This window comes from Thamnophis elegans, chromosome 10 (assembly GCF_009769535.1).
Source record: "Thamnophis elegans isolate rThaEle1 chromosome 10, rThaEle1.pri, whole genome shotgun sequence".
Taxonomy (NCBI): domain Eukaryota; kingdom Metazoa; phylum Chordata; class Lepidosauria; order Squamata; family Colubridae; genus Thamnophis; species Thamnophis elegans.
In genome coordinates this window covers 5,285,310-5,307,287 of record NC_045550.1, presented here as the reverse complement: position 1 = coordinate 5,307,287, position 21,978 = coordinate 5,285,310, and the positions used below count along the sequence as shown (strand labels likewise).

General features: G+C 36.0%; 2 protein-coding genes across 2 annotated transcripts in view; one reads left to right on the top strand and one right to left on the bottom strand.

Annotated features, from left to right (window-relative positions):
- FANK1 (fibronectin type III and ankyrin repeat domains 1) overlaps nt 1-11,250 on the top strand; it is a 35,656-nt gene extending 24,406 nt beyond the window's left edge. The window contains exons 9-12 of the mRNA XM_032225582.1: nt 5,275-5,418; nt 10,835-10,912; nt 11,009-11,053; nt 11,149-11,250. Coding sequence (XP_032081473.1) covers nt 5,275-5,418; nt 10,835-10,912; nt 11,009-11,053; nt 11,149-11,250 — 369 coding nt within the window. The remainder of the gene's footprint in view (nt 1-5,274; nt 5,419-10,834; nt 10,913-11,008; nt 11,054-11,148) is intronic.
- A 7,332-nt stretch (nt 11,251-18,582) lies between these two features.
- ADAM12 (ADAM metallopeptidase domain 12) overlaps nt 18,583-21,978 on the bottom strand; it is a 159,407-nt gene continuing 156,011 nt past the window's right edge. Inside the window, 1 exon segment of the mRNA XM_032224824.1 lies at nt 18,583-21,691. Within this exon segment, the coding sequence (XP_032080715.1) occupies nt 21,631-21,691 (61 nt within the window). The 3' untranslated portion in view covers nt 18,583-21,630.

Sequence of the window (21,978 nt, the reverse complement as noted above, 5' to 3'; positions counted from 1 at the left end):
GTCCTGTCCAACATTAAAATCATCTTTCCAAGCAGCCTCCATGTTTCCAGATGGACATTTCTTCCAACTACATTACATTAAATATTAAAATAAACAGAGATTAAATACCGTTAAAAACTAAAACATAAGAGGGTGCTTTCCTACTTTCAACCTTTCTTTACCCCCCCCCCCCCTGAAAATCTCTCCACATCTACAAGTTGTTTCTGCCTAATTTTGCCTTTCCGTTACATTCCTCTTCTAGATCCCAAATCTTCTTTGGACTCTCCCCTCCCCATCCCTAACAGATATTTTTGGAATAGTAGAACACCAGAAGAAAAAAAAAGGAGAGGAAAATCCATAGATCTAAGGCACTGATACCTCCCATACATTTTAAGACAGAGCATTTATATATATATATATATATATAATTTTAATATTGTGAGGCATATTTCAGAAGCTAAAGTTACACTGTTAATAAAATAAAATTCATTTAATTATATAAAAGATGCTTTATCTAACTAAGTTACTTAAGAGCCAAGGTGGCGCAGTGGTTAAATGCAGCACTGCAGGCTACTGCTAGATCAGCAGGTCAGCGGTTCAAATCTCACCGGCTCAGGGTTGACTCAGCCTTCCATCCTTCCGAGGTGGGTAAAATGAGGACCCAGATTGCTGTTGGGGGGCAATATGCTGACTCTCTGTAAACCGCTTAGAGAGGGCTGAAAGGCCTATGAAGCGGTATATAAGTCTACTGCTATTGCTATTGCTATTTACATAAGTGACTGCTCAGTACTGCTAGGGCTAAGGCTGTAATCTTTTCTCAAGCTGACTTCAAAATAAGCCTCATTAAACTTAATTATGCTTAGTTTTTTAAAGACATCCTTAGAATTGTGATATACATCATAATAACTCCAAATGGATTAAGACTACTATATTTCCTTTCCTTTTACTTTGTGAAAACCTTCATTTGTGTGGAAGGCTTCTTAGATGGAAGAATTATTGTCCTGTTAGCAGTAGTTCATTCAGATAAAAGATGAAAATGGAACAGTGTTTATCTTCTAGCCTTTTTAAACAATATCTTTGAAATCAGGCCTTACAGAGAGCCATTATACCACTAACTCATAGCATTTTATATCAGCTATTTTACAGTCATCCTGGTATACCTTTTTGGAAAAAAATAATTTCAGCATTAAGGATTTTAAAAATAGAATTAATATTACCATATATTCAAAAACTAAAACTAATACAAACAAAAAAAAAATAGAAAATGCAGAAGAAATAGGAAAAAATAAGAATATAGTAAAGAAAAATAAATATATATATCAAGAAATGACTTCCCTCTTCATCATAAGTATAAATTTTAGTAACATATCAACCTCATAAAATACGAATGATCTTCCCATATTCCATCTTTGTCTACAAACAAATCCTTAAGGCCTGTCATTCAGTTCAGATCAACCAAAAAAATTATTAAAGGGAGATAGCAACTTATCTATTTTAACCTTGATTAAATATACCAACTTTATATTTCGTTGTTTTACTTCTAATAATCTTAATGTTTAGTTCCTTCAAATAATGTCCTAAGGCTTGATTTCTTTTCATTTTTTCTTTTTACCTTCTCACAAAATTCTTCAAAGCTTTAACATATCCCTTTTGTAAATATAGAAAAATATTCATGTAACTCTGGGGTTTTTTCCATATGATTTTTTCCATATCATTCTTGTAGTTGTCATTTTTATATCCATTTTCATATTAGTCTCCATCTTGTCCAGTGAAACTATTTCCTCTTCCATAAACTCTTTAAACATATAAAGGCAGACACTCTTAAAATTAACTTCTTGGTCTATTGTTCAAAAAATATCTTTGATTATGTCCAATTTTAAATTTTTTGCTCCATTCTGTATTATGAAGTCAAATTTAAGTAATCTTTAATTACTTCTGATTCTTTCTATTTTCTAATATTCAAACGTTCAGTCTATCATTTTTTAAAGAGAAGTCAAAACAAAAGCATTTTCCCATAGGAAAGATTCTCATAATTAATCCAAAAATCTTATTTCATATCATCTATACCCTTAATCTGTTTGCATCTTTTCCAAATAAAGCTCTAATCACTCTTGCTGTTTATTCCAAAAGAAAAATATTTAAGTCCTTAAACTTGTATTTCAAACTTATTTTGCTAAGGATGAAAGAAAACATTCAGTACTATAAAACTTGCCAATCCAAAGATTCCTAGTAGCAGAGAAACAGTTAACAAGCAATTTTTAAAGTGATTTGAAAAGGAAGCATGCAAATCCAGTGTCCTTTTGAAGATGCCAATCAAGGTTTGAGCAAAAAGATCATTATTCCCTCATCTCCTAGAGTTGTAATCCTGCTGGAGGCTCCTCTTGTGGCTTCCTTGCTAGGAGCAACTCTATGGAATTGTACGTATGGACTATCCCAGATCCTTTCCTTGTCTAGAAAGGAGAGTCTACTAACAGTCTCTTCATTCTGCCTGCACATGTTGGCTCCACTTTTAGTGGAGCTATCTTCAGTTCACCATTTCTTCCCCAAAAGTCCCTTTCAGCATTAAGGATTAAGGAAATAAATCTGTATTTATTTATTTCTTTGCATGGGGTGGGAGTTCAGATTTAGTGTCAGAAGGGGAAATTCAGTTTTCTTATATCAGTTTGGATACTTTCCCAAAGTGTGTAGGGTTTTCAGCCTTAGAATCTTACTTTTTACAATAGCTGTTGATATTCAATAGCATTTAAGGAAAAACAGGTGCCATTCTTCCAACAAAATATCAGTGGCACCGTAACATCGTACTGTAGTACTTGACTGCTCTGCGATTAATAGCAATAGCAGTTGGACTTATATACCGCTTCATAGGGCTTTCAGGCCTCTCTAAGCGGTTTACAGAGTCAGCATATTGCCCCCAACAACAATCCGGGTCCTCATTTTACCCACCTCGGAAGGATGGAAGGCTGAGTCAACCCTGAGCCGGTGAGATTTGAACAGCCGAACTGCAGAACTGCAGTCAGCTGAAGTAGCCTGCAGTGCTGCATTTAACCACTGCACCACCTCGGCTCTCAGGGTGATTATTGTGGGTGATTTTAGAATTAATTTGTTCACAGGTTATGTTTGCATGTTCAGAACTATATTCCTTTTTTCTGTTCTTTTTTCTAGCATTCCCACTATCCTACATGTATATAATGCTAGAAAATGTAAATTGGAATTACATTTAGCATATGAGTTAAAATTTTGCAACATCTAATGTTAATACTTGTATTACAGAGTCACCTTATCGACAGTAATGTAATAGCAGCACTTTGAAGAATGTAATTACACAGATTTCATCCATGCCACATGTTCAAAGATTAAAATAAATCTTTTTTAATCTGCTGTATTCTGTATAAATGAGTCCCCTATTTCATTATTCTTGCCTGTAAAAGTCTACATCTATGGGTAATCTGTTCATAATTAGCAAGTGTAATCAGGTTTTCAATCCATTGAATAAATGCAGCCATACATTTATCTTTCTGATGCTGCAATATCTTTTAGACATAATAAGGATATAAAGAATCCATTTATGTTGTCCAGCTATCAATTCCATGTACTAGGTTTATAGTTCAAAATAACAGTATCCTCTGAAAATTTTAGCTTCTGGCACACAGTTATATTTATGTGATCCATTACTTTCTCCCAAATCTTGGTAAGTGTAGGATATTGGAGAAACATATGTTTTAAAGAAACATTATCCTTATTACATCTCCAACAAAATGCTGTTTTTGACAGATCCTTTCTATACAAATGTAATAGAGATCAATGAATTCTGAATATTATGTTGTTGCTGTTGTTGTTGTATAACTTACAATTTCAGATCCATTGACAGCCTTGCTATTGAATTTAATATGTTTTCCTGTTGCCTAGATGATATAGGAGCCTTTAGTTCTTTTTTCCACTCATTTCTTAACATCTGCATATTGTATTGATTTATTATAAAAACTAATATGGTTTTAAAGAATTTAAGAAGTTTTTTTTAGCATCTCAGGTGTCTCCACTTCCATCCAATTTTTCCATTTCACCCCCCCTTCTCCCAATTTCTCCATAAATTTGCAAGGTAAAAAGAGTTAAGCCTTCTTTATTAGCCATACATGCTCTAACTTTCTCAGCGTCCTAATTGTTTCCAGAGATTGAGTTTTAGTATATTTAGATACTAATATTGTCCAACAAAAGGAAGGTTGCCCAAATCGGAAAATTAATACCAAATGTTCTCTTTGGTATTTGATACTTTACTATAGGTTAGCATGATGATATAGCTCCAGGTTCAGAAAACCAAATCCTCATTAATTGATAATTGCATTTTCTGTAAAGATATTTCATATTGAAGAATATCATAAAAATCTTCTACATTAATAATTTATTTTCTGATAATATTTTCCAGGTACGTAAACTGGAATTCCTCTCAGAATATAAATTAATCTGAGAATAATACTCATTTTGAGAGCATTCATCCTTCTCCAAAGGTTAAAGTTGAATGATAATAATCAGTCTGAAGAAACCTCTTTAGATAATTTATTCATATTGCATGTTACTAAATTATATTCTACATAAACCGTTAAATGTAAGTTAAAAATGTAAGTTAAAATTATTATTCATATAGTTTTTTTAAACTATTACATGGATCTTGCCAATTGTTACTATTGTTACTTTTATTAATCTGTTTTTATCAACAACATGCTCTTGTATCTAGAGATGACAGTAGTGATACCCCTCTTGTCTGCACAAAGGAAAATGAAAACAATACATGCTAAAATTAAAGATATGCTAAAGATAGTAAAGCTAGTTGGTCAATTCTTGTTTTAATTAATGAATGAACTGATCCAAAATAGTAGGCCCTGCACCTGTGGGGAACACTAGGAAATAAAAAACTCTGAAAGGCAGTAAAATGTAAAACGAGACTGTTCAACTGGCAGGAGAAAAAAATAGAAGAAATAGTTTCTGAGGCAGGATATAGTGGGGAAAGGAGATTGAATTAGTTTAATATAGGAAAGATTGAAAAAGTTGTTAAAGACAAAAAGATCAAGACTGCGTAAAGCAAACCTTAAAAGGAAATAAAAGATATATGTCAGTGTTTCTCAACCTTGGTCACTTGAAGATGTCCGGATTTCAACTCCCAGAATTCCCCAGCCAGCATGGCTGGCTGGGGAATTCTGGAAGTTGAAGTCCGGACATCTTCAAGTGGCCAAGGTTGAGAAACACTGATATAAGCGCTATTCAGAATAACATTGTGGTATGTCTTTTCTATATCTGCCACAGGTTGACCCTAGAGATTCTGGCGTGGAATGGACTCCACTATTGAGATTATGTGCATTATCAGGAAAAACAGACGTAGCCACAATTTTAATAAATGCTGGAGCTGATGTGAACGTAAAAGATAAGGATGGCAAGACATCTCTGATGGTAAGCTGTACTGCTAAGTAACATGTTAGAGTGTTTCTCAATAAGGAGGTCTTGAATGGTTTCAAACATTCCTAGGTCTCAAACTCCTCACTTCATTATTCACTATTAAATCCATGTTAATTCACAATTAATTCAAAGGTAAGTAAGGAATAGCAATAGCAGTTAGACTTATATACCGCTTCATAGGACTTTCAGCCCTCTCTAAGCGGTTTACAGAGTCAGCATATCGCCCCCACAGTCTGGGTCCTCATTTCACCCACCTCGGAAGGGTGGAAGGCTGAGTCAACCTTGAGCCGGTGCGATTTGAACCGCCGAACTGCAGATAGCAGTCAGCTGAAATGGCCTGCAGTACTGCACCCTAACCACTGCGCCACCTCGGCTCGGAAATATGGATCATCTTCCTAATTCAAAATGTTGCAGAAAGTCTTTTTTTTTTTGCACTGCACATGTGCCAGGGCTGTCTTGATTATCACCTGTCTCCAAGAAAAAAAGTATTGGTTTATAAATACGGAAAAGATTTCTTAGTCTAGAAAAACAGCAGAATGCTCTTTCCTCTTGTATCCGCTTGAGCACACCCTTCTGTTATTGTTTTAGATTTCATGCATATCTGATGGATAGAATGTAGAGAATTCTCGGTGATAGTACTTAAATTCTGCTGCAGGAGGTAGGAATCCCCTAATAGCCTTTCACAATTTTGGGATGTTCTTATTTAGAATGACAATGTTGCTACATTGTATACGTGGTTGTTTTTAAGCCTACTGAATGATGTGTGATAATACAAATGTGTACATACACAAGGATATGGTGTGCAGGCTATTTTAGAACATATATTCAAATCTCAGTCAGAGTGATGTCTGTGAAATGCCATAGCTTTCTGTTTAGCATATATTTAACAACTGTCAAGAATATTGTATTGTATTGTATTGTATTTGGTTTATTTGTATGCCGCCCTTCTCCAGGAGGGACTCAGGGCGGCGAACAACTCAAAGGGGAAAGGGAACATAAACAACAGTACACATAATTAAAATGCACGAAAATCACACAGCCATACCAGTCGAGAGGGGAGGGGAACTCATCAACCCCAGGCCTGCCGGCACAGCCAGGTTTTGACGGCTTTCCGGAAGGCCTGGAGAGAGGTGAGGGTCCAGATCTCCGCGGGGAGTTCATTCCAAAGGGCCGGAGCTGCTACAGAGAAGGCCCTCCCCCGGGTAGTAGCCAGATGGCATTGGCTGGTGGACGGAACCCGGAGGAGGCCGACCCTGTGAGATCTAACGGGTCTTTGGGAGGTAATTGGCAGCAGGCGGTCTCTCAAGTACCCAGGTCCAATACCATGAAGGGCTTTATAAGTTACGACTAGCACTTTGAAGCGTATCTGGAGACCGATCGGTAGCCAGTGCAGCTCGCGGAGGATAGGTGTAACGTGGGTGTACCGGGGTGCACCCACAATCGCTCACGCGGCTGCATTCTGGACAAGTTGAAGTCTCCGAATACTCTTCAAAGGCTGCCCCATGTAGAGCGTGGGTGCTTGTGTGTGGGTAGATGTAAATTATGACATGTCCATCATGAAACATTATGGCACGTGTTTCCATCAGAAGCTGTTACAATTATATCATTGCATAACACATACGATTATGACCCTACATATGCTTTCATAGAGTTTCAGAACTCCTAAGTTCATCAACTTGTGTTTGGGAAAGAAACATTGACTTACTGGCAACCCAATGGACAAATTTTAATCAAGCTCAGGAAAAATGCTTGAACATTATATTTTTTCATGTTGTTATCCTTTGCTGCTGTGAAAAATGTAGTTTTCAGTTACAACTTATTTTTCATAATAGGAGAGGGATTATTATTTATCTTAAAATATATGGGATCGTTTGAGTGTCCCATAAATAAGATAATAAACTAAAGCATATCAATTTGCATACTTAATTAGGCAGCCAGCATGACTGTTTGTGGCTATGTGTGGTATCATTACTAATTAGTTCTAAGTATCAGTAGTCATCAGTGATAGGTATAAAACTTTCAAAGAAAGTATTGTATATCTTTAACATTTCCAATGAATTAAACTATGAGCATTGATTTGTGCATATTTGTCGATTTATGTTCACTTGAAATTTGTTGTTTATTATGACTATTGCATCATTCTATACTTACATACCATTTGATTATATACAAGAAGCAGTAGATTTATTTTAAAGTGAAAGTAAAAACATTTATTTTATTTATTGAATTATGTGGTGGCACATCTCACATAGATGATTCTGGATGATTAAAAGCACAAAGACAATATCCTTTTCCTTGCTAGGAAAAAGCAAGGATCCTCACTCATCAGAACAAAACAAAACCTTCAACAGGAGCAGAACAAACTTAACCTTCTGACCCAAATATCTGGGGAAATTTGGATGGTAGTTGTTCAGTCTATATTTGTATAAACATGGGTGGAAAGCCTGCCAGATATCATGTATTATTTCTATTTGTCTGTAGGAACATAATCTATGCCTGAATCAGAACATTATTTCTTACCATTACCAAGCTCAAGGCATTTTCAAAACATGACTTCATTTCCTCTTAGATTTCTCCTACCAAGGCATTTTATATCAAAATCAGTTTTTCTGGTTTATTGCATGAAATAGAATAGTCTGAGTAGGTTCAGATATTTCTTTAATGGGATGAAGCTTCTTATTCCTTATTGAAAATTCATCTTTCTGAGCCACTGCATTTGTAGATGTTATAAAGATCAAAAGGCACTCTATCATGTTTTTACCCCAATCAACATAGTGAGCAAGTATTTTTCTGCACTTAAAAATAGGTGTTTGGGATGGTACTTTAATGATGTGGGGAAGAGGAAGCCTATACACTATAATACTGCCAAATTCTGATTGCTAATTTATATCTAGTTCCCTCCTATAGAGGCTTATTTTACTACCTCTATAAAACTATCGACAGAATTTTTAGAAAGCTGTGGAATTCAATATACTTATATATTCTCAGTTGCTGGAGAATAGATGAGTTATAATGATCTTGCAAATTGCATTTTTAGGAACATAGGTACATATGTTTTAAACGTATACTACAAAGAGAACATGTAAATGGAATCAGTGTATTTGGAAATACTCATATTCAACAAGAAAACACATTAATGATTTCTGTTCAGTTTTTTTATTGAGTGACCAAATTTGCCACAATAAAATCTGAAGACTTTCATGCTATCGGGTCTGCTGGCCGACTATGATAATTTGCCGCACCCAACTTGCCACAAGACAATTCACTGCAGGACAAGAGTTATTCATATCAAAGAAGTGATGGAATAGAATCACTAAAGAAAGTAAAAAAGGGGGAACAGAATGAAATGTGAGTGGTAAAAATTAAAATATTTTTTTATTTTAAATAATTAAGTAGAATTGTTAAGTTGTTTCATGGCGAGTTGGCCGTAGTAAATTCGCTGTGACAAGCTGTCTCATTCTGCTGCTGGCCTGTTTTTTATGCAGGAAATTGGCCATTCTTGCCTTTCTATCTGTCTTTGGCAGAAACACAAAATTGAAAGGCAATAGAACAAGCAGCAGTCGAGAATATGATACTGTGCTTATGCCCAAGGCAGAAAAGGAAGAAATCTTGTTGATTTTTCTAGAATAACATTTTAATATTAGGTAATGCCTTTATTATCTCAGTTGTCCTTATATAACAGCATTTATTGACAAAATGCAAACACTGATTTTCACTGAAGAGAAAGAGAGTTGTGTATTTGTTCTCTGGAGAATTCTATTTCTTTTGAATCTTTTCTGTGAGGGAAACTTTATGCAGAGAAACAATTTTGGAATATAAACAACAAAAAAGAAATGGCAATTGATGAGAAGTTTATGAAGAAAAAAATCCATTTGGAAATTGGCTATAAATAAATAAAGCCTCACCAAAAAGTTAAATAAAGCCTCACCAAAAAGTCAAGTCCAATGTAATGGTCTCAATTTCTAGTGACATTAGGTACATACCTGCATAGGTAAGTATTTCAGCAACATTTAGTACTTCTTTATAAAGCCTTACTAAGACCATACTGGAATACTGCATCCAGTTTTGGTCACCACATTAGAAAAAAAGATACTGAGACTTGGGAAAAAGTGCAAAGAAGAGCAACTAAAATGATTAAAGGCCTGGAGACAAATACATATGAAGAACAGTTGCAAGAATTGGATATGGCCTGTCTAGAGAAAAGAAGGATTAAGGGGTGACATGATAGCAGTATTCCAATATTTGAGGGGCTGCCACAAAGAAGAGGTGGTCAACGTATTTCCCAAAGCACCAAAAACAAGACAAGAAACAGTGGATGGAAACTAATCTAGGAGAGAAACAATCTGGAATTAAGGAGAAAGTTCCTAACAGTGAGGACAATTAACCAGTGGAACAGAAGTTGCCTTCAGAAGTTATAGGTACGTTGTCACTTTTAAGAAAAGATTGACAGTCACCTGTTGTGGCCCGGCAGGAGCCGTTGGAGCTGCCACCAGACTTCGACCGCGAGGGGCCCTATGAGTCGGCCTTGGAGGATGTGGAGGACCCTGGACAGGGTTCCGACTCTGAGCAGGGTGCAGAGAGACTGGTTAGCCACCAGGTGGTGCCTGAGCCTTGGATCAGTGGGGAGGAGACAAGAGAGAGTGATCCAGAAACCAACTGTGAGTTGTTCCGGGATGCACGCCGTCGAAGGGCTACCCTGAGTCAAGAACAACTACGTAATTACAGGAAGTAATTACTCTCAGCTGATGGTCATTAGGCTCCTCTCCAGACTATAAAAGAGACTGCTTGTGCCACGCCCTTCTTGCAGAAGTCAACGTTTGGGACTAAAGAGAAACGAACTTGGCAGGCTGGATTGCTGCCAGAGTTTGTTTGCATTGCTGCCAAGGTTTGTCGGACTTGCTGCCAAGGTCCTTATCGGTTTGTTTATTTGACTTTCAGCCACCGAGAGTCTGGACTTGCTAATTAAAGGACATTCCATTTTACGCTTGTCTCGGCTTTTGTTACTGAATGGAGGAGGGGGTCAGAACAGTCACCTATCTGAAATGGTATATGGTCTCCTGCTTGAACAGTGGGTCCCTTTCAGCTCTATTCTGATTGAAAGATAACAATACAGAGTTTGTCAGTAGATTCTTTGAGTACTTTTCAGATCACAAATTTGCTACGTAAGAAATTGAAGGAATCCCTCATGTAAGATCTTATTCAATGAACATATTTATTTTCAACACATTACCACCTTTGCATATTTTCATTGCAAAAGACAAACAGCATATGAGATTCAGAGAGTGTTTATATGCAAGTGGCATTTAGTATGTATTTTGTCTTGTGCAAAAAAACCCCCAGTAAGTTCTCCAGTTACTGAAAAACATGTAATATTAAACGACTTATCTTTCTTTCTTTCCTTGCCTTATAGGTGGCAGCTTTAAATAATCATGAAGATTTGGTTGCATTATTATTAGAGAAGGGAGCAGATCCTGATATTAAAAATGAGGTATTATATTTCTTTCTCTCTGCATACAATACCTACCTACATAGTATATAAAGAGTAAGTTGAATGTGTCATTTGTTTGATGTTGTTATTTTTCAGTTTGGTAAGGATGCTCTGGACATGGCCAAAGGCTTGAACAGACAGGTAGGAATCTATCTTTCTTGAATTAATCATTTCTAGTTTTTTAAACATTCTTTATCCTCTGGTGATTAACTTGCTATTTTTTTCCTTTTTTTAAGAGTGTGGTTTCAATAATAGAAGAAAAGAAAAATCAATTAAGCAATACAGCTGTTGATCTTGGATCTACCCCTTCCCTGTTATTTGAAGAAAGTGCATCTTAATCTTTGTTTTTCCCAGGAAGGTGAGACTATGAAGATTGACTTTTGCTTGTTTTCCTTTTTCCTGTAAGGTTTTTAAAAATCATTCTTGGACAGTTTGATTAAAATGTTTCCTTCTTGAGGATTTTCTCTGGCATTTTACATTTATCTGAATTTTAAAATGGTCTTTCTTTAATGATGTTTTTTATAGTAATACTATGTTCTTTTATCCTTTGGAGATTGATTTTAAAACTCAAATGCTAGTTACAATTATCACAGCTCAATGTGGAGTTTGTCACATGATATGTCCCGCTTGAATTTTTCACTAGCTGGATAGGAACTATGGAATCTGGGCACTTTTAACTCTCTTATCAACCATGATCCTATTTAATGTCAATGAAAACATTTTCTGCTCGGAAAGTAGATGCTATTGAAGATATATATCTAGGACATAGCAAAAAAAAAAAAAAAATTAAATCACTCTGCTCCTATCATATGCTTATTCCCGCTGCCCCCCTCCCCCAGTTACCTGGATCCTCTGTTTTTTTTTCAAGAATCAAGCAGCCAATGGCAAACTGTAACAACCAGTTTATCAAAGCAACCAATGCCAGAGATTTGCAGTGCAAGGTTTTAGCGTAACAGGTTTTCTGCAATGGAACACATTGAGAATAGCAATTGACAGAGTAGGAAATAGCTCATGGTCAGGATCTTGAACATAATCCTAACGACTGCTCGTATAATTCTGAGTAGTTAAGGCTAGTGCAGCTTTACATCATGCAGGAGTTTAGTAGTTGTAACTTGGCCTTATATAGAGAGGCACTTGAAGCACAAATCACAGTCCCCATAATAAAGCATGCAATCCTAACAGACATTTAAGACTGAGAGTATACTATTGACTATATAATAGTGGGATTTATTTCTTTGTGAACATTCATTGGGATGCTCTTTTAGGGCATTAGACTGTTCAGACCTCGCTGAATATATTTCATTGAACTTAAATGGAAATTCTGGTTAGATGTTTGGAATTGTATTGTAAAATACAATTTGCAATTGTAAATTGTTAATAAAAAAATCAATGTTTTTTGATTGAAAAAAAATAATTTGTTCTTACATGGCCAAACTGAATTTGTATCTATATGTAGAGTGTTCTCCAAATACTATATTCCTGTTTAAAGGTGAGAGCCAATGTAACCAGCTACATTTCTAATATTTCTGTTAAAGCCTGACATTCCCCAAGCCATTAGAAATCTACTGGGATTTCCATTTGGATTCAATAATTATTTTGATCGAATGAACTCAGTAGGAATGGATTCATAGCCATTTTTCTTCCTATATCCTAAAGCCAATGGAAGAAATACTATCGGTTTTTTTCACAGACATTTGAGTCTAAAACCTACTCATAAAATGTAGGCATATTTTCTACCTATATTTTGTTTTGCTTTATGAAATGCAATGCAGTTTAAGTTACAGACTTATGGGCTTAGAGAGATCACTCTATGACTATAGAATAAGACAAATTTCATTATCTGGGGCAGGGAGAAGGAAGACCAAGCATGGAGGAGATTCAAACTTGAAACTGCCATATATACTGTAGCTCATAAAAATTTGTTTAAAACCTCAATTGTCCAATTTTGGATCTGATGTCAAAGAAAGAAAATAGAGATAGGTAAATGGACCAACTATCAGTATACTAGGAGAGGCTGTGCCATATTCCAGACAGGGGAAAGGAGAATTTTATAACCTCTAGAGCTAGCTAAAAAAATACCTGTTAGGAAAAAAAAAGTTTTCTGCTGAGAGGTTCCAGAAAAGACTTTGGACCTCTAATGTATAACTCTTTATACTAATCTTCAGGATTGCTCTTTCTAACTAGAAGAGCATAATTACGTCTAAGTTTTTCATAACATTTTTGCAGTAAAACATCCTCCCCTTGTTGCCTTTGTGCCTCTACAAAGGGATAGAGATAAATACAGGAAGATATAAAATGGAAATGAAACAGTTGGAAAAAATAATTGGCCCATTCTCATTTGTCTCCCAATTCAATTTGTTGCCTCAAACTGCATTTGCTAAAACAAATTAACATTCCTATTACAGCCAAACTTCATTCAACTGAATATCTTGTACTTTAGCATTTAGTATTTATTCTTAAAAGATGCCAACATTGGAAACAGTTTGAAAGCTCTTCTTCTTTTATCCCAGAATTTGAGCCAAATTTCCATGTTACATCATAAGCACACCATTCATTAAATTCAGATTATGCCATGGTAATTGGATATGGGTTTACCTCAATTGTTCTTTAAAATAAGCAACCTGAAAGAATCCTTCCAAGTATCTTGTCATAGAAGGATCAGTGATGCAAGATAGATCAGATTATAGAACATTAAGCACATAAATAGGAAATAGTTTAAAACCCAAACCTTTTCTAATCTTGTAAAGATCTACTGTAGCTTCTCTGGGCAGGTCAAGGTTAACAATTACAATGTAAACCATGTGTGATGCAATAGAATCAGTGTGGCTGTTTTTAAAAATATTGTTATGATTTTGAATTATGATACCTGAACAAGTTTCACTTTGGCAGAGACTTTTGTAGACACAAAGGTGTAGAGCTGATTAATGAGTAACATAAAGCAAACACTAGACCAGTGTTTCTCAACCTTGGCAACTTGAAGATGTCTGGACTTCAACTCCCAGAATTTCCCAGCCAGCATTCGCTGGCTGGGAAATTCTGGGAGTTGAAGTCCGGACATCTTCAAGTTGCCAAGGTTGAGAAACACTGATTTAGGGAGAGAAAAATCAAAACAGATTCAAACTTAGAAGTCCAAGTAATCAAGCAGGTGTCTTGCCTCTAGATTTCTCTTTGTTAACCTCTGCTGTTTTGATCTTCTCTTCAAAACTCTGAAACAGAACTGACTTCTAGTAGGCTCAGTTAGGCTGCTTGAAGGTTTTTTTTTGGGGGGGGGGGTTCTTCTCTACATGAGTTTTGCTTCAGGGACAGTCGGCCAAATTGTTGTCTGTGAATTGTCTGGATAAGTCTCCAACAGCTGAGTCCAGCCTTCCCAGAGACATTACTACTTCTATCCTTCCAAGAAGAGTGCTCTCACCCTTATTAATACACTTTGTTTCACATCCTTTTGAATATTCTCTGCAGCATTATAAATGACATCCACCATATGGAGATTTTTAGAAACAGCAGCCCCATATGGTGGTGGTGGTGTTATAAAACAAGTTAACAACAACTCTGCGCAGGAGGGATAGGAAGCCTGAGGCTTTTTAGTTGATGTTGGATTCCAGTTTGATTGCAAAGCAATAAGAGGAAATAAATTTAGAGTGGCTATCTACAGTAGCTGTTCTGAATTATTTTCATGTACAGAGCTGAGAAAAGTTGAGATCCTTCTAAGGCTTTCTGAGGTCAAAACATCCCTGTAGATGTAGATAGCTACAGGATATAGCCAATAAGCAGCAGAGGAAATCCAGGGATGGATTTTTCTCCTGCTATGTAATCCTGTTTTCTGCTTCAGAGAAATAAATATGTCTGATAAATCCATTTGTCCTGATGACTTTAATCATTATTTCAATCACAGTAGCAAAGATTGCTATGACTGAGAAATTTATTATTCTCTCAGTCAAGATCTTAACAGCAGCAACAAATTTATATTCAATATAAATTATAATATATGAATAGCATAAACAATATCAGTAGCTTAATAAACATTTGTCTTGCTTCAGGCTGATAACGCTGTAATTACATTTTAATTTTACTCCCAACTGTGCCATTAAGACCCTCATATTGAATAAAAGTTAACTTAGTGTCTTACCTGTTAGCAGAAATGTATTGTTTCTCATCTTCCTGCAATTGAAATGATGTGATGATTTTCATATATTTTTTCAGAATGATAAAAGGATAGTAGTTGATTTCTAAGCTTCCTTTCAATCTTTGATGTGAAAACAGCAATCAGCACCGAGAATTTGTTTAGTATATAAAACATAATTTTCAAGAAGATTTAAATGTTTTATTCTGAAGATCTAGAACCTCTATGCACTCTGAATTGCATAGAATTTTAACACAACAAATATTGTCTTATTTATCAAGTGAACAATAGAAGAAATGCTCAGTGTGATGTCTTCTCTGCCAAAGAAGAAATTGATCAAATTTAGCTGCCTAACTATTTTTTCCCTAATATTCTGAAGCCATACTTATTAAATAACTGCAAAATGCATTAAAAATTACTGACTTTAAGGAGATTTATTCCTCAATAAGTCTATATACGATTGAATTCTTAAATGTAAAAATCTTTATTCTTAGTTAAATATGTTGATTTGTAAAGTATGCACTATTTGAACTGCAGAGTAAATAAACATTTATTCCCTCAATAAATCTCAATTTGAAAAACCATTTAATAAAATAAAAAATAAGAGATAACTAAATGTGTATTTACAATTTATTTGATATAAAATACTTAAAAGAATATATAGTATCCTAATATTGAAACTTATTGACATACTGTAATAATCTGTATAAAGTCTGGACAGAAAGAAGACAAACTGTAATTTAATGTTGTATATCAAATAAAGCAGATATAATTGTAACCATTGTAGACATGTATTTCATAAAAATGAATGCATTGAATTCTAATATACATTTATAGTGTATAGAATGATTTTGTTAAAATAACCCTACACACATTAAATGGAATAATTAATTTCATTTAATGCAAAAATGTTTCAAGGATCATGATATCAACATTTCAAATTATACACCAGTTGCTATTCCTCTAGTAAAGAACAAATTGTGTTAGGATCTTTTGTTCCAGAGGACAAGTCCTAACGGCAACTCATGTTGCATCTCATGCAATCCATTTCTTCTTGTCAAACATGTCTGAACAATAAATATTCAGCATAAAAATCTTTATTTGGGGATAGGTGCAACTCCTAAAATTGCTGCATGTGCTTTCAAATCTCCTCTGTCTTTTCTTGTTGCATTACCTTTAATTTCAAAAATATTTTTAATTTACTGATAGTTCATTTACTAGGAAGTCAACAGGTTCAATGCAATTAATATACAATCACAGATTGATTATCTGTTTAGATTTAACTTTGAAGATACCTGAAAGTTATTAATTCTGCTTCCTTCTAAGTTTACGCTTGCAGGTTCCAGTCCAATGCTTTGGAGGAGTAGAAAATAAACCCCTCCTTTTAGATGTCTGAAGACTGGCCGTTATCTCTCGTCAGATCTTTTAACTTGTATATTGAGCTTATTTCCAAAGTTTCCAACATCTTTGTCTTTTAAACTCATTCCAATTTGCTGTTATCCTTTTTTTGGAACTGTGGTATCCAGAACTGGACACATTCTGTGTCTAGTCTTCTTTTTCTTTTTACATTAATTGTAGTTCCAAAAGTAGTTCATAAGCATTTGTTATGTACCAGTCAAGAGCATTATCCTACCAGTTCTCAATTATTAATGGGGATATAAAATCATTGTATTTAAAGTAGAAAATGTGGTTCAGGTAGTCCAGGGGTGTCAAACTCACGATGTGCAGGCTGACGTGTGTCACGTGCTGGCCCCGCTCACCCCCGGTTTAGCAAAGGGGGAAAAGTTGCAATATGTCACATGATGACAATGTGACAACACGAGTTTGACACTCCTGAGGTAGAGTTTGAGGGTGCTTCTACCTGCCAACACCTTAAAGATGTTCCGGCTTTTCTGGGGCTCACACGATAGCTATGCAGTCTTAGGAAAATGTTTGCACTAAGGAGGTAACGACAGAGGCGTAAAAAAATCAGCAGTGCTCATGCTTTCTCCAAATGCTGCTTAGAGTCTACTTTCCTGCTGACCTGGTCAGTCAATCTTTGACTGTTGTATCGGACTAGGTGAATTGATTTAAGAATTTGAGAGACAGATAGAGGGTGCAGGCAGGGATTCTAACTGGCTCTGCTCCAGTCAGAGTGAAGCGGCCGTAATTGGCTACAACAATGTTGGAATCAATCCTACCACATTTATCATTCCTAGATGTCACAAGTCCAGCGGGACCATACCAAATAATCTTTTGAAAACATGAGTGCTGGAGAACAGCCTCTTTCTAAAGCCATAACCTCCCAAGTATGGAGAGTATCGTGTCCAAACCACCACCCACCCATTTCGCCCCAAAGCACAGCTTCCAATGGCGTGAAGTTTGCTCTCAAGCTGGAGTAGTTCCCAACTGTTTGGAAGACGAAAAAACAAGATAAGGCTTAATATCCTACATATCCTAAGATGCCCCAACGCTGACCAGCAATAGCAATAGCAGCTAGACTTATATACCGCTTCATAGGGCTTTCAGCCCTCTCTAAGCGGTTTACAGAGTCAGCATATCGCCTCCACAGTCTGGGTCCTCATTTCACCCACCTCGGAAGGATGGAAGGCTGAGTCAACCTTGAGCCGGTGAGATTAGAACCGCTGAGCTGCAGATAACAGTCAGCTGAAGTGGCCTGCAGTACTGCACCCTAACCACTGCGCCACCTCGGCTCAACAAAGCCATGATGGATGGCTCTGCTGCCATCCATTGAAAACATCACAGATTGGGTTAGGCACCTACTTTGGTCAAGATGATGTCTACAAATACCCTATTGAGAAATGAAGAAGGAAGACCTGGTTTCATGGAATAGCAATGTTACAACTCTAGCTGTAAAGTTAAAATGATTGATATGCTTTGTTGTAATTATGAAAAAGATGCTCTTAAGTTTACTAATACTTTTATTGACACGTCCTTTTGTGACAAAGAATAATGTACTTAGTAACAGACGCATAGAACTGTGTTTCTTTTCACATATAAATGCTAGATAAGATCCAATTGACTGGATCATCTGCTGTTTTTGGTTGTGATATGCATTTGACCCCTGCCTAACGTAAGTTATGCACATTGCACAAGTGAGGCCTAATATTAACTGTTAACCAATACAGAATTATTTCTCATCCAGTACATAACCACAGGTCTACAACACCTGTTAGATTGGGGCACTAAGAATGCATAGGCCCTTCATGGTATTGGACCTGGGTACTTGAGAGACCGCCTACTGCCAATTACCTCCACTAGACCAATTAGATCCCACAGACTAGGCCTCCTCCGAATTCCATCTGCCGGCCAGTGTCGACTGGTGACTACCCGGAGGAGAGCCTTCTCTGTGGCTGCTCCGACCCTCTGGAACGAACTCCCCGTGGAGATTCGTACCCTCACCACCCTCCAGGCCTTCCGCAAAGCCCTTAAAACCTGGCTGTTCCGACAGGCCTGGGGCTAAAGATTCGTTGCCCCTATCCTGAATGGTATGATTGTTGTGCTTTTTAACTATGTCTTGTTAAACTGTTTGTATCCCCCCTTCCCTTTTTGAGCTGTGAGCCGCCCTGAGTCCCCTCAGGGAAAAGGGCGGCATACAAATGAAATAAAACTCAAACTCATAGTGTCTTCTAACTGAAGGTTATATCTCTTAAATAGTTTTGCTTCTACTATTTTTTATAGGCAGTCTCTTCCTGGGATTCTTGCTGGATGAATAAATATCTTTTTAATAAGCAATTACAAATTTATTTTGAGTGATAGTCAAATGCAATTAATTTTCATGGAGAACGGAGGGTCAACTCTCAGAAAACCTATAACGATTTAAGAGGCAGAAGATACAAAGAATCCTAATAGCACTTGCCAAATCTTATTTTAAAAAACAATTCTACAGTCATCAATAACTCTTCCTACTTAGCATAAATATGACATTAATATTTTCCAAATGCCTTATAAATTAAAATATCAATTATTACATTGTAACATATGCAAGGTTTATAAAGCAAATTGTTTTCTAGATAATCCCATTTTGCTTTATTTTGAGATATGGATATTTTTACCTGGTTTCTTCATAGGCTTTACTGCTCTTGTTGCCTAGATACAGAGCATAATAATTGGAAAAGTTAAATTATGCACCAAAAAAGAAATGAAAATCATTTGGTGCTCGTTCTCTCTACTAGGAAGCAAAGATTAGTGACTTTGGTAAATAGTATATTGCATATACAACTGGAATGACCCAAAGATCTGAGAACTGGAAGCAGTTTTATGTATTAACAGATGATATTATTGGTCAATTTATAATAAGAGGAAAGACGTAAAATATAGGAATTCAATTGGTTAAGTATTTTTAAGAGAAAGGAAAAAAATAAATGTAGCTCTGTCAATAAAAAATGCAGTTATTTTTTATAAACTTGCTAAACCAAGGACAAATACATTTATCTTAGGCTTCCCAGCTGCTGTTATCCTTTAGATGGTAGGTCAGTAATTCATGCTGCTAATGAAATAAGCCTTGAATTGCTGTTTGGCTAGTTAGCAGGGGAGAAAATAAATGGTACAGACTTTTTGACTGTAAAGAGACGGCAGATAAAAGAGCTCACATTTATATAGAGAGGCATGGGAAATTCAATAATTTTTAGGCAGGCAAATTGGAAATGACTGACTTCTCTCTCAGAAATCTAAGTGTTGAATTCTTTAAATTTCTTGGCAGGCAACAGCCTGATATAAAAACTGATTACATTATTTTTATAAAATCAGTGGACATATGGAGGTGAAGAGTTAAAAGTGATGTCACGGCAGAGTCACGTGTCTATTACCATTGTGTTACTGCAACAACAACGAGTTGACTGTCTCTTTGTTGCCATCTAGCCGTCTGCTGCTTTTCAATCTAAATATGGTAGCTTAACTCAAAACAGTACCTCTATAGGAATCTAGTCTTTGTAAATGCTAAACACTGTACTCAAACCAACTTTAATGGGTTTTCACAAAACATTTTACTGGGTTGATTCCCCCCCCCCCCTTTTAGTATGAAACAATACATTTTTGTTACTGCGCACAGCTATTTGTAAGAAACATGTTTTTGAAATATGACTGCTACAGTAATACATTTTTAAAAAGTGAAACTTCTCTCCCGTGCTGAGTTACTTGTTATTCTGCACATGAAAACATCGTATAAATGGTAAGTACGCATCTGAACTGGGTGTTATGGAACTATAAAGCTGTCTCTACGTTTTGTGGCTATGTGGTCTGTTGCACCACAGAGTAAGAAAAGGACAAGCACCTTGTGCTGTATTGATGGAAACCAATCATCAAAGTGTGAACCTCACGGGCATTGTGTGCATGCAGATGTTTATATATGTATACTCGTACACATACAGATACACTGAGAAGATTGAAAAGTTTGAAAAAGGCATTACGATAGAAATTTCACACCATTTCTAATTAAAATGGTCTTCAATATTACAGTACTGTAAAAGCTATTTGAAAATCTATACACTCTTGGAAAACAGGCGTTTAACATTACAGTACAGTGAGTTAGGATATACAGTTATGGCTAACTATTTTTGTGTATTACAAAGAAGAAATTACTTGTGTTAGTACAATTTATCTGAAGATTTCTCTAACCCATTGTAATTCTGGAACAGGTGACTAATATAGAACTGAAATAAATACTTAATAAGAAATAATCCTGAGACTCTGTTACACTTGAAAATGGATTCTGGGTACTGGATAAAACTGCTGATTTTTGGGATAGGTATTTAAGCCTCAAGAGATAATTCAGTGTATATTTAACGTGGATATGTACCATGATGATGGAGATGAGTTTTGCACAAATCACATTTTGTATTATTTGCTCCAAAAATGGTTATGTTGCATATGCACAGTTCACTAGAGGTAGATTGGATGTCCATTTGATACATGCGTAATCACAGTGAATTTTTGGTTGCCTTTGCTTACTATAAGCTTTCAAATTATGAGAAAAATCTCACAGTATCTCTTGATTTTTGTAAATAGTATTTTTCCATCTTTCTAATGGAATATCAATAGGAACAGCATTGGCAGTTGTTTACTTCATCTTCCAGTAAATTGTACCCCCCCAAATTAAATTTTGCCTCCAGATTTTGGCAAACAACAAAAGATATAACTGTATTTGAACTTCCATTGGTCCCTTGAGCTCAGCAATTTTATTTCAGTCCTAGTCAGCATCCTGCATAGAATAGATCTAAAAGGAACAACGAACACTTGAGAGGTGGTATATAGCCTGCTGTGAAATTTAAAATGAAGGGTGGTTCAAAACTGCTTAAACATCATAAAAATGGCTTCCATCCTAGGAAAACTTGATTATGATGAAATAATATTTACTACAGTGCTCTGCACTGTAATAAATATCAGTATAAATTAATAATTTATTAGTACCTGAGCGAGGACGCAAACCACCTTCACACACTATAGCACCAAAGGCAGTAGCTCAGAGTTCTTAAAACAATGGGATGCAGAACATTAAACATTCAATTGGGTTGATATAAAAATATTAATTTCCAGCTGAAAAATAGTGCAAACTTCTATTTTTTCAGAATAAAGATGGTGTTCATCCCTCCCCACCATTTCATTTCATATAGGCAGCATTGCAGGGCCTAGGCACGTGAAGTGGAGGTTTGGGTGCAGGCCTGTTAAGGGAGAAAAAGGACAAAATAAATACGTGAAAATTGGGAATTACTAAGACATTTACTTATTAAATAAATCAAACAGTTGCTACTTATAGGGATAGGCGTGCAATAGTTTCAGGTCACGTAGATATATTGGACCACTTTTTTTGAAGCCCAACCATCTGTAACGTCAAATGTAATTTCAGGAGGCTGCAGATGTGTGTGTATGTGTGTGTGTGCATGTGCGCAGCTGAAGCCAGAACAAGAGACTGCTGCAACAGCAGCTCATGGCCTTATTTGGATTACCT